This window comes from Chanos chanos, chromosome 3 (assembly GCF_902362185.1).
Source record: "Chanos chanos chromosome 3, fChaCha1.1, whole genome shotgun sequence".
Taxonomy (NCBI): Eukaryota; Metazoa; Chordata; class Actinopteri; order Gonorynchiformes; family Chanidae; genus Chanos; species Chanos chanos.
Window position 1 is genome coordinate 7,482,371 of NC_044497.1, and position 14,003 is coordinate 7,496,373.

At 40.1% G+C, this 14,003-nt stretch overlaps 1 protein-coding gene across 1 annotated transcript in view; it reads right to left on the minus strand.

The window, feature by feature from the left end:
- The window catches only part of cntnap2a (contactin associated protein 2a), a 151,767-nt gene that overhangs the window by 131,613 nt on the left and 6,151 nt on the right, over window positions 1-14,003 (minus strand). Inside the window, exon 3 of the mRNA XM_030767534.1 lies at window positions 8,870-9,063. Coding sequence (XP_030623394.1) covers window positions 8,870-9,063 — 194 coding nt within the window. The remainder of the gene's footprint in view (window positions 1-8,869; window positions 9,064-14,003) is intronic.

Sequence of the window (14,003 nt, forward strand, 5' to 3'; positions counted from 1 at the left end):
TTAGCCGTCTGGCATGTTGTTTAATCAAGCACCTTCACGATTTAAGGCACAAAAGCTGAGCACAGATAGTGGCTTTCTTTCATTACCGCTGGAGACCCCCGGTTTAGGAGCCAAGCCAGCTGTAACTATCGAGGTCGTCACATTTATTGGTTTCCCATGGTATAATTAATGCCGAGGTGACTCAGTTTGTGACAAGGCTCAAGAGACTTGCCGGGACTTCTTTCTGTTTAATGGCTTTTAAACAGCCCTTAGCAATCCAAAGCTTTCCGGACCCTTTTCTTCTGGATTAAAAACAAAAAAAAAAGAAGTGAACTTTGTCTAGTGGCACTTTTCAAAAGAGAATCAAAGCCTGACATACGCCCACAAAATGATCTAATAGAAACAAAGATAAAAATGAAAATAAAAAATAAAAGAAATCCCTGAGTCTGGTTAACAGCTGACAAAACGATGACTGTGAGGTAAATAAGCAAATATACATTGACAGTTATGGTTATCAATAAAAGCAACATGCTGTCAGTATTACTCATGTTACTGTTTATTCAGTTTTAAAACATTTCTGAACACTGTAATCCAGGGCCAGGTATGTAAACATTAAGGTGAAGGATCAGTTATACTACTCTCTCTCTCTCTCTCTCTCTCTCTCTGTCTCTCTCTATCTCTCTCTCCCAACACCAGTTCTTTGTGGGAGTCTTTTCAAGTGAACAAGAAAATCAGCTGTTGATCAAATTAATCAGATAAGTCGTCTGTGTTGGGTGAGAGTTTTTTTTTTTAGTCATCTCTATTCTCTTTGAATGAGCTTTTCTCTTGGCATGACAGAAGAGGGGTTATCTCTGAGGACTACAGAGAGGTCTATAGCTGCAGAACAAAGCACTGAGTGTTTTTGTGTTGTCTCCCTTTTTTTTGTTATCTCAGACAAAAATCCATTATATTCACGGGCAGTAGAGTAGAGGCAAGGGAAATCAGACGTTTTGTGCTTCTGTGTCTATTAGTGCGATCCTTGGAAGGAGTCTACATGACCAAACTAGTGTCGGCTGTTCCTAATTCAGAATGACATTGAATTGTAACTGCTAATTGGCACCATTCAGCAAATGAACATTTTTTACCCATTAATTGAATATGTAGAATGCATACATGTAGAATACAATCGTTATGTTAATACATAACATCTTTTTGTCATCGGCATTGCTGAAATGGGAAATCCGATTAACCCGGGCACCTCTACCGTTGCAAGTTCACCTGTAATTCAGGAGTCTCTGGCACTCACTTGGTGATGAATGGCGCAAAATTTCAAATCAGCTCAAATTAAAAAATGGAAAAGTAATTTTCATTGACCTGACCAGATTAAAACTTCCATTTAACATTAGCTTGCCAGAGACAGCCAAACGATGGGAAATTGAAAGAGCTAATTCACTTTACTTCACAAAGACAGTTACAAACAAATTTTTTTTTTTTTTTTTTCCGTCGGCTTTTATGTCGAGTCCTTTCCTCGTCTCTGAGTGTTCTTTTTGTGTTTTTCTTTTCTTTTTTCTTTTTTTTTTTTAATCCACAAGCAATCACAGGGAAGACAGAGTAATACATTAAACTGCCAAGAGGGCTGAAGCAAAATGTGGTCCAGTATTTAAGAAACCATTATCTTTAGACGGGGAGCATTTGGCGCCTTCCTCCGGTTTCGATCCACTTGGGGCTGGTTGTGACAGATGAGGAAAAGACAGCTTTCCTGGCCAACGGTGCGGGGTGCTACACTGAATCAGTAAAAATGACATTCCTGAGCACACATGAAAGGAGCAGACGACGGGCTACCGAACCAATGACAGTTTGAATGTCTGTGATTTGTGAATGAACAACTCAGCAGTTGGGTTCCAAGTTAAAGGAACATTAGCCAAAATATGCCACAATCCAAGAAAACATACTGAAAAAAAAAAAGAGATTTTCACAGTCTCTGGCAGAGGTCACAGACACCTCTGCTGAAAGCTGGTGAAACATCCACATGTGAGGAAAACTTAAAAATAACTACAATAAAAATACGTTTGACTGTTTAACATATTAGGAATTTTCATTTCATGATTTGGTTGCCTGCTCTAAACATAAGATACACAAACAGCACAGAATATAAGACTGAAGGCTCACTATCATTTTAAAAAGAAGAGAGATTTGGTTGTCTTAGGATTTGCTTTGATGTGGACTGCCACCAACCAGCTAGGATGGTGACCCGTTTAGTTTGAGTTATTGTAACCTTACTATCTCAACCAGCCTTATGTAACAAATATAACATGTATGAGTTACCCCACTGTAATTCATACATGTGTTTTCTACAGCATATGGAAAACTACTGACGATAGGGAAAAATGTATAATTGATCGCAGTCATCTCTTTTGGGGGGGGGGGGGGGGGGGGGGGGGGGGGGGTATTTAAGTCCTGTGACTGAAACAAGGCCAAAAGAACGGTGAATAAATTGGCCTTATCTAAAATGGAGCGAATTTGCCGCGTAACAAGACGTTTTTGAAGTTGTGCCTGCGCCCTACTAGGACACAGTGGATGTGTCAAGTTCTTTCAGCGAGCCCCCTCTGTGGAAAATCTGTCGCACGCTCCAAGTTACCAAAGTCATTATGGAACAGGGGGTGGCAAAATCATTTCCAAGTCTGTTATGATTTGTCCTTCTCGGAGCACGAGTCGTTCGGAAATGCTAGATTTCAATTTTCCATTTCGCGACTGTAAAGTTCCGGTTGTGTTAATGAAATTGTTAATTTGCATCCCACGTGGTGATATCAGAAGCCGCATGGGGTGTTTGCTGAGAGTAACTGTACTGTATTGCCAGCCTGCATAGCAATTGTCTACAGCACGCTAATATTAAGAGAGGCTAAAAAAGGAAAGGCGGTATTCATGCTATAGCTGAGGAAACCACAGATCTTCAACGTTTTTCCAGCAACGCGTGCTGAACTGCGTAAAACCCGTGCCATGCACGTTGAAAAACAGCTTGATCAGCTCTGGCGGACACGCCGATCGATGTCGGCTCTGTTCTCTCTCCAGCACAACTTTTTTTTTACACGTCCTATTAAACTGGGCACTCCCTATCAGATACCAGCAGGGATACTAGCGTAAGCGCTAATCCAGGAACATCAAATGTAACTATGTTCCCTGTAGTCGAAATGAGATCTTTGTTATGCAAAGAGAGAGAGACAGTACAGACATAGAGAAAACAACCTCCGGGCTCTTTACTCTCTCTCTCTCTCTCTCTCTCTCTCTCTCTCTAGCAGGAGCAAAGGGACGGGTTGGGTGCATGCATGTTTAAGCACATTAATCAGAAGGAAGTCTGCCTCTTCATCATAGTGCTTCCAGATAGCAGTGCAATACTGTAGGGGGCCTGAAATGTGCTAGTGTAAAAGCTGTGCTATAACTCTTATATGGGGCAAGGAAGCAAGACTGTTCTTTTTTTTTTTTGGAGCTCAGTCAGGGGGGCTGACTACAAAGGTGAAAGTGGGCTTTTGTAATGTATGGGTTTCCGAGAAGCTCCATCAAAATTCGATTCTCGGCCACAGCGCTTGAGAGAACAGCTGAGTGGGTCATACCTGAGATGGAAAATATCTGGAAATGGTCAGGAGTAGAATGGCTGTAAAATGGCTGAGACTAAATGTCTTGGTGATACATGACATGGCGTATCAGCGGTATGTTTGTGCCTCCACACAGTTTTGGACTTGTATTACAGATGTGGAACCACAGCTGCACAGAATAAGGGTCAGGACTGAATCAAGATTGGACTGAATTGGCTTGAAGAAGATGAGGAAGAAGATGAAGAGGAATATACTACAACCCCCCCTCCCCAAAAAAAAATTAGACAGAGAGGGACGGAGAGAGAGAGAGAGAGAAGTAAAATTCAAAAAAGGACCTCATTCTCATGTGCATATAAGCAGTCTGGTTTGATTGATAGTCAGACCAAGTGTGACACAACATTAGACAGGCTGGAGGTACCCAGCCGAAGTGTGTCACCTGTTCCACAGAGGAAAATATAAAGAAATGTCACGTCTCTGTGGAGAAGGGCTTCAAACCCACCCCCCCCCCCCGTAATACATCTGACATGTCATGTCACCTCATCTCTCAGACTCACAGCGGGGATTCCAGGAAATGAAGAGGTAGACAAAGATGAAGATGAAGATGATTCCATTGTCAACCAAAAAAAAATTCTATAATCGTTTGGACTAAACGTATGAGCACCCTCCGTGCAACGGAAAGCATAGACCGGTCTGAAAGAAACCACCATCCATAGACAAAAACATCTCTGAAGGCTTGTACTTTCTTTTGGAATTATCATTCAAAAGATTCTTTTTTCCCCCCCTTTTTCCTCGGTCGTATTTTCTTACGCAAACTGCGCTATTCATGGTGTCCCGGCGCTAAATAGATAGTACTGCGCGCACGCGCACCCACACACACACAGAGCTTAAGAGAGAGAGAGAGAGACAGAGATACTGCATATGTAAATAACGTCATTTATCAGTCTCAGAGAATTTACATTGAATAACTAATGTGTAACAGCAGTACCGAGAATGCCCTGTAGATAATAAAGTAATTTTATTATGTGATAAAATTTTGGAATTGACCTCATATGCATACAGCCTTTTCTAATCCTGTTAAATGGTGAAAGGGAAAATCCAGATGTGAACATATATCTGTTTGAATTATCAGCATACTACAGGGCATAGAACCGATTCAGTTTTAGCTTGAATTTCGACTTTGGAATTTAACTTTGACTTTTGACGGACTCTGAAACGATCATTACTCGGTCATTTCACATGCGTAAAACGACACTGTTTATTCATGTGGTAAGAATGCGTCCATTCCCTGTGGTATGACATGTCAATACACACAACGCATGAAATAAGTCAGTCAAAATTTTTCCACGAGGACTCATGAAGTGAGAAATGTACAAGGATGGATTTTATCCACATTGCTGTCTATTCATCATCAACGAGTACCACACACAGCTGCAATTAGTTTTTCAATAGCAGCCGGTATGCAATCATGCGGTTATTGTAGGGATATGAGGGTAAATCAGGGCAGGCCCCTGCTGAATATGCTACCCGCAGACTAAGAGGTGAATGCTTTCAGGCTGGGGGTTCAGGGCAACAATACAAATAAAAAAGGATAATACTGTGTATCGCAGCCATAAATAGCTAGGATAGTCAAAATCAATGAGAGGAACTGAAAGCATTATCCTCTTATATGCTATAATTAGAGCCTATGAAACAACCATCGCTGAACACATATGTGACACAAGTGTACATACAAAGGGAAACACCATAAAAGGATAGCAACAGCATTTTGAAAGAGAGAGAGAGAGAGAGAGAGAGAGAGAGAGAGAGGGAGGGGAAAAAAACACCACCGACTGATATCTCAAAATCAGAAACTAAACTTTGTCTAGTGTGCTGACAGGTTCATATACTTTCAGCGTGTCACAATCTTTTCACTTTAAATATGAATATTTTAGTGAAGAAAAAAACCAAAAAAAAAAAAAAACCAGGAGAGATGCGTTTCTGAGTGTTTCACTGATCTGCTTCTCAGTTTATTTCCCCAGTTTGTCTAAGAAAAGAATGGAAGAAAAAAGAAAAAAAGAAAAAGTTCACTTAAGTTGTTACTTTAAATTATGCATCAATGCTCATTATTAGTACTTTTAGTCCCGAGAGATTCAATTAGATATTCAGCCTTATAAACTATCTGTGCAGCAGAGTTTGGATCACGAATCTAGTCATCTGGCATCCTGACTTGACAAATCTCCATGGTAACCGTACATGTTAGTATGAAAGCCAATTATGATGCTTGAGGTATGGTGTATAACACACTGTCCGTATTTCATAGCAGGAGTCTGAACTGTGGGTGATTTGAATGGAGGTGAAACATGCATTAGGCATTACAGATATGAATTCTTACCATTATTAAAACATGAAATATCTGCCGAAATTTCATGAATTTCTAACAATATATAGTGGAAACTGTGGTAATCTTATATTTTACATGAGGATGTTCATGCAATTCATTTTATAAACTATCAATGAATTAATCCGTACTATTAGGTCAACCAGAGGGCAAAATCATAATTGACATTTTAACAAAAAACAAAGAAAGGAGTCCCCCCCCAAAAAAAAACAGGTAATGGAGTGAGTGATATTAGCAGCCAGTGGGACAGCGTGCGTCAAGGGACAGACACGGAGAGGAAGAAAGGCGGGAACGCAAGGAAAACTGACGTCTTGTAAATCCTAAATGTTGATCCATGTTTGATGTGTGATCTGGAAACATGGATCAAAAGCAAACAGATATCATAGTGGCAGCCCCCACCACCCCCCTCCCCTTCCATTTATCATACATCACACCATACCCTGACAGAAATGAATCATTGAGGAGCCAAATACATTTTTGGGACAAACGACACATTGGATTTGGAATGCTTATAGAGCATGTGGCTTCGACACGACAGCAAAGGAGAAAACGCCAGTCGTAACCGTGCATGACAGTTTGTCATTTTATGATAAATAACACTGGAATGTTAGCATCCAAGAAACTCTCCCTAATCTCTGGTCCTAAACCTCCCCCTCCCCCTCCCCCGCCCAAGCCCCCAGTTCTGTTCACTGGCCAACAGAATCTGTCTGTGCAAAACTCTGCGATAACATTGCTTACAAAACGTGATGAATTAGAATGGCAAGGACAACCAGTAAAACAGTTCAATAACCCAATTACTGTATCCATCCCGCAGACTGTCATGAAGAAGTTCTAATATACAGCGAAGTCAGTCAAGAGAAGTCTCTCGCCTTGAACAAATTTATCGAAAGCTTGGGGAAGTGTCGGCGATGTGGATTCCCAGCAAACTCAGGCTTCTCTCCATAAGCAATATCATAAGGTTAGGCTGTATCTGTTGGGGTGAGAATAATTCATTTTGAGATGGGATTGAATGTGCCCAAGCTGACCGCTGAGTGCTATTTAAAGCATCTTCGTAGATTACTCCTTTAATATTTAAAACATGATTGCAAAGTCTTCATATCCTGACAGTAATGAGAGATTCAACCATATAATATTTCTAATGTTATGTAATTTTTTTTTTCTTTCTTTTAATCATCATGCTAGTTTCACGTAGCTAAGACTCGCAACCATGGGAACTGAAATAATAGTGCTAATGTGCAGTAATGACAAAACACTACAAAATGCTTCCCACGAATGTTTATAAATGTGTAAAAAGTATTGATTGTCCAAACATTAGCGCAGGGATGCAAAGTGACCTGTCAGTGCCCTTTGCATGTCCTGGAAAAATGAGGCACTTTGCACTCTCGATGGAAACCCTCCTTGTTTTTCTCCCCTTGTGCCTCACCCCCCCCCCCCCCTCCTGCAAAAACTAGAAGCACGAATACAGATGCATGATTTATTGAGATGTAACTGAGCGCTTTAAAAAGTGAATTAGTTTTTTTTTTTTTCTTTTTTTCTTTGGAGGTTTGAAAGCTTCAGTACTCATTTGCTTGATGTGTTTGGTATCTACAGGGAACCTTCCAGAATAATGTGTGCTCCGGCTCTCTGATCCACCACCAGCTCAGGTTCATTTAGCTCAAATTAAATACATCCCCAAGGACAAACACATTAAAAAGAGTTACCCAGCAAACGCACACACTGAGAAATGGTGTCTTTTTTTTTTTTTTTTTTCCCCCAACACTGTGCAGCCAAAGTTACATATTACATTGCCAATTCCACCAGTCCCTCAGCTGGAGGTACCTATGCAAAAAAATATCATCAATTTACAAGACGGGTAACAAGGTAGGCAATTTATTTTTATCGTACATTACGAATTTCGATTTCAAATGACAAATTTGTTCGATTTCTACTGTGACGGGTGGAGTTTTGGTGTTAACTATTTTAAGCCCGGGTGCAATTAGATCGGAAGGACAGTCATTAGAAAGAATAGGGGGAGAAGAAAGAAAAGATATCAAATACCTCTTTGTTCCAGAGGCACGATCCATTAATTATCAAATAGCCAAAGGTGACATAGAGTAACTGAACCAGTAAGATGGGGGGGGGGGGGGGGGGGTGAATAAATTCACACAGGAGTTTTTTTATACCCAGACTTCACACACAGAGTTATTCTCATCTTCTCTCCCTCTGGTGTTGAGCATGCCATGGGTGTCCCCCTGTCCGCATAAAACCCAATCACCTGTCTCAAGCCCTGTTCTCTCTCTCTCTCTCTCTCTCTCTCTCTCTCTCTCTCTCGCTCTAAAATAGCCTTCCTGATTGCTTACCCCCTTGATTAAATCACCCTGTTTGAATAGGAATGTCAGCTTGACTGACTGATCTTCAACTGTCCTTGATAAGCAACTTCACTGTAGGCTGTGTCACATGTATGCTACTCAAAAGCAGACCACTAGCATTCAGCGGTCATGGCTAATAATTGGCATGGCAAAGCCTTGTTTGTGTAATATTCTCATTCAGAGCTATCCGAGCAGTGTTACAGATGGGAAAAGTTTGTTTGTTTGTTTATTTATTTAATTTATTTATCGTCTGCGAAAACATTTTAATTCTAAATCTGCAAGGCTGACGTCGTTTGGAATGCTACATGATAACATGATAATTAAATTCAGCAATTTTGTACTTGTTTGAAGAAAAAAGGTGTGAGAGAGAGAAGAGAGAGAGTTCCGTAAAAGGCAAGGTTCATGCTCGAGGAAAAATGAGAATTTTGTTGTCGAGATAAACTCTGCTTAACTGCATCACCTAGGACCACTGAAATATGTTCATTTTCTCTACTGGTCTTTCGTTTGTTTTAATTTGTCTCCTTGAATATACAGATGAACTGACGGATCATGTCATTATTTGACTGAAAAAACTGAATCCTTCATAGAGTGCTCACCCATATGTTTCCATCTTGATGGTACGGTTTCCAGTTTCTGCCCGTGTCACTGTAGAGAAGACGGTAACGCGTGGTCCAATCAGAGCTGCTGTATCTGCCTTGTGTGGCAATGGCTGTGATCTGTTTTCTGCTTCCCAGGTCTACCTGCAGCCACTGATAATGGTCACTGTCCAATGGAGACCAACCACCAGCACCTGGGGAATGTGAAAAACAAACATACAAACACACAAACAATAAATAAATACATAAACTTCGATAATGGATACTGTTCAAAGGAGGCCAAGCACAAGTACTTGTGAAATATGAAATATATATATATATATATATATATATGTACACTCATAAAACTATAGGATAACAGTTCAATATTTAGTGGATTTTGTGTCGTGCAGGATCAGTGTAATTTTATGTGGTGGCCTGCACTATCCTAGGAAAAAAAAAAAAAAAAAAAAGAATTACATGGATTTCTACAATCTTACCTTAAATGCCCTGCAGCATATTATCAGATAATACTATAACTTATTTATTTTTTCAAAAGCCCTGACATCCTTGCCTCCAGGACAGATTCCTCACACGGCTTGAGGGTTTTCAAATACTCCGTTTTTGTCATCGCTTAAGGCAATATGAAAAAGAATCACTTTAAATTGCTAAGCAAGTACCTATCTGACAGGAGATTTTGTCGACGTATCGTCCTTACACGGCTTGTGATGACAGATACCTGGAACCAAGGCCCATGCAAAGAAACCTGATAAGGACTAGTCCAGCCACCAAAACAATTCAACCCGTAATCCAATTATACAGCTCTTACTCACAGCTTGGTAATGCCTAGATCAGCATGAAATATCATTGAACAACCAATGAATTTGAGCATAGGCTTTTGAGGTACACAGTCTTATCTGAGAGACAGACGTATGCTGCCGTTGATAAATGTATAAGAACTAGACAGACAACACAGTAGGAGAGTCCAGGCTAAGCAAAACAAGACCATCTAGGGTGGAGACCAAATTAGAACCAATGACAGCTGAGGAGCTAGAGACCAGTCAAAATGAAATGACGATTCAAATGAAACCCATTATTCATATTACGTGACTCACTCGCAATATTTGAACTGTTATATAACACAAACGTTTCATCGTCGTCAAATAATGTTAACGTTTCACTCAGAAACGCAATGTATGTACAGAATATGATGTGTTTTCTGTATGCAACAATAATATAAATTTGAAAATGTTTCATTTTTAAATGGCTCGGAGTACAAGATCACAAAGACCTTGTCCTTGTTCCATGTTGTCTACCCAGAGTACATGGAGTCTGAGGCCAGGAAGATCTTTCTGCGCCCATGAGAAAGCAGCTACTGTACTGATTGTTTAAACGACTTGGTGTCATCCCGATGTCATTTTGTAGTTATTACACATCCTTGAGTTTGCTCAGCGTTACATCATCCAATAAATGACAAGATAAGCTGACAAGATAAAAATTCACAGCACATAATATATATCTGAATGATTTTCTTTTTTTTTTTTTCTGTTGAGTAAATTCGTGCATGTGTTCTGACTCCAGATTACCAGCCTGGCATGAAATAAACTGGGTGGGCAGGCACTGGACGTGTCGACTCTTTGCGTGCGGTCTATCGGCGGCGGTAAGAGGAGCCCAAAGAACAGGACGACCCGAAACTTCACAGGGAGCTAAGAGGAGTCAGGAGACAGCCACTCCACTGTGACCCACTCCTGTGGCAGATGTTTGCAGGAGATAAGGGGAGCAATAGAAAGGGCAGTGGAAGGACAAGGAGCCAAGACAGTGAGGAGAGAAAAGAGGGTCACGCCAGAAAATAGAGATCAGTGCATTCCACTGTGAGATCAGACGCAAGGGCTGTAATCTCTGATGACTCCGATACAAATGTTCGGGGAAAATTAAATCGACCGGACTAGGGCAAACGTTCCTGAAAACCTTCCGTGTTTTTTTCCCCAAATCTTCAGAGGATGTCCGTACAATTAGCGATGATTTTAAACTGACTGTCGTTTCAGTTCAGGTCATCTTCTGCGTATTGTCCATCATAAGGCATCAGAAACAGGGGTTGTAAATAATAAATTAAGAAAAGCTTTTAAACAGACAACGATGAAAAGAAGCGGACCGCGAGTGTCTACGTCCAAGCAGAGTGTAAGCATAAATGACTGGTCCGTGAGACAAGAAAGTTACTAAATATACTACAAAGAGATTCTCGCAAGCAAACATAAGGGATCTGTACACTGTTTTCACTTCTGAACCGTCTGTATAGCTGTCATGTCAAATATCTGATAAAAGGAAAGGATTTTTTTATTTTGTTTCTTGACCTCCAGTCTTAGAGTCTGAGAGCCGTCCAATGAGAATATTAATAGCAAGAGATGTTAACCTGACTTGTTATATAAAAATCACTTTCTCACCGCCTTTATCGTAAATGCTAAGCTACTGTATTGCCACTAAACTTTTCACACTCCTCATATTGGCATCATGACACATTTCATACTTAGCTGAAATCCATAATCTGATGTCTAGTGATTATCTACACTTTCCTCACACCGTCTGGAAGACCTGACATTGTGTAATACCTATCTGTCGGTATGAATCACAGAGAGAGAGAGAGAGAGTAAAGGGTCTCTATGTGGGTAAGATCAGAATGGCTTTGTGTCGGTGGGAAAAGCACGTATAGATAGATTTAACAGCTCGTCTGGCGGAGTGAAGTTAGCGAGGGCATGACACAAAGGTGCTAATGAGTATGGCTGATGTAAGGCTATCGAACGGTGGAGGATCTTCCCCCAGTCCAGTGACTGCAAGCCTTTGCTCTTCAGAAGGTTCATCCCTTAACTTTTCACTGTGCTGTTTAGTATCTATTCAGTTTCTCAAATAAACATGCAGAATGCAAAGAATAGCAAAAAAAAAAAAAAAAAAAAAAATCTGATTACCCTTGCATCACAAAAATCCATAAAATTAATGATAGTTATAAAACTGCTCCCTGACAGATAAAAAAAAAAAATATTCATTTTCTAAATGCTGACATGGAGTGGGAAATTAGATGTTTTCAAAGAGTAAAGGGGAAATGGATTTAATGCTCGAGTTAAATGAGAAAAACTTCAAACGATGCAGAAATGGAAGAAGAAGAAGAAGAAAAAAAATAAAAAACGTATTAGATTCTGAAGGGAAAAAAAAAAAGACACAGAATATAATTTTTGGGCAAAATAAAATGAAATTAAAAAATAAAAACAGCAGTGTCCTTCTTTACTGATGGAGAGAGAGAGTTCATTATTTCAAATAATTAATGAGGATGAGTTCTTTGTAGAGTACTGCTGAAAGAGAGAGAGAGAGAGAGAGGGAGAAAGGCAAATCAGGGGCCAAGGGCCACTGCCGACATGCCTCGCGTCAGGACCCCACACTTGGCCGAAAAGCCATTCAGCAAGTCCTGAGTTACGGAATGGCAAACTCATACTCTTCCTCTCCTCCCCTGACACCTCTCCAGCTCTCTCCACTTCCCACCATCATCTCAATTGTTTCCTGACTCCAGCTCTCATTAGCCTCCCTGTTGCTGACCGTCTCATTCAGAACAGGCCGGTGAAAACAGAGCAACTATGCCACTCTCTCTCTCTTTCCAGCTGTGCGATACAAACAGGTTTCCACTTGAGAGGCATTTGACCTTTTCCTCTCAAAGAGAGAACGCCTGGCACTGCTCTCTCTCTCTCTCTCTCTCTCTCTGTCTCTCTCTCTCTCTCACACACACACACACACAGATGTACTGTCACTAAATGGATGTCCTACCCTTCCAATGACAGAACAAATTTTTGAGGGTTTCTTTACACATACCTTTTACCTCTCTGAGGAAGGTCACTCTGAAACACCTGTGTGGTGAGACATTTAAACCTCATAAGGAGATGACTGAACATATGTGTCTCTGTTAGTCCAAGGATTATAGACACAAATATAGACACTGTACTTCAGACTCAAAAATCAATGTACAAATATATCCTGCTTCAGTGGACTTAGACATAATGCATAATTTATGTTTTCATTGCTGTACACACTCATGCTGTCTGACACACTTAATTGCATATACTGTGTTGAGATGTCCAGTTCACAAGTTAACTGAAGTATGTCAGTGAGTTACGTCACATGATTTCATTTGAGGACAGAAAAAAAGATATGATAAGTAGGTTCTGAATGAGAAGTTTTAAAACGCGACACTCTTTACCTCACAGCAAAATGTATTATTCCAGAAGGGTGTTTTAGGCAGACATGACAAAACTGACTAATGTTCAATAAATAAATGACCAAATAGATGAATTTCAAAGTTTGGTCATATTTGGAATTCATTATTGGAATTCATTATAGAGCGTTCAAAAATACAGAGAACAAAAAAAAGAAGAAGAAGAAAAAAAACCACCACACACACACACACACACACACACACAAACATGCCACACAAACACAAAGACTTGTTATTGTGATTATCATATTTAATAAAACAGACATGTGCACTGGATTCAAAAAGATTTACTTCAATGAGTAAGTCCCCTGGTGTGCGACTATGATAATGTTGTTTATTCAGAAGAATTAACCTGTGTGCTGGAAATGTTTGACCCAATGTACTGCAGTGCAGAGAACAATATGGTTTATTATGAATGCCAGAATTTTCCGCTAACCACCCTGAATTGTTTTGGACGCTATGCTGAATTTAATGAAACAAACTAATGGATCTCAATGTTTCAGACAATACAAACTGACAGCACTGCACTTATCAGGATCCCGATATTTGGAGAAACACTGAAATGAATAACTGAAAATTTCTTCACATCTTCAGCTAAAACAATGCAGGTAATGTCACCGGCCTCAATAACATAAGAAAGCAAATTTTCCAAATAAAATATGTAATGCAATATATTAAACTACTGCCGTAATCTGATCAGTCCTCGCTCTCTCTCTCTCTCTCTCTCTCTCTTTCTCTCTCTCTCTCTCTCTCTCTCTCTCTCTTTCTCTCTCTCAGACCTGTTTCATAGACCAGTTTTTTGGGCTTTTTTTAAATGTACAAAATGATATTCAGAAATAACAAGCGAATACATGCAGAGGTTCTTTGCGCCCTTGCCAAAGCTGCCAGTCATTTTGCAAATTG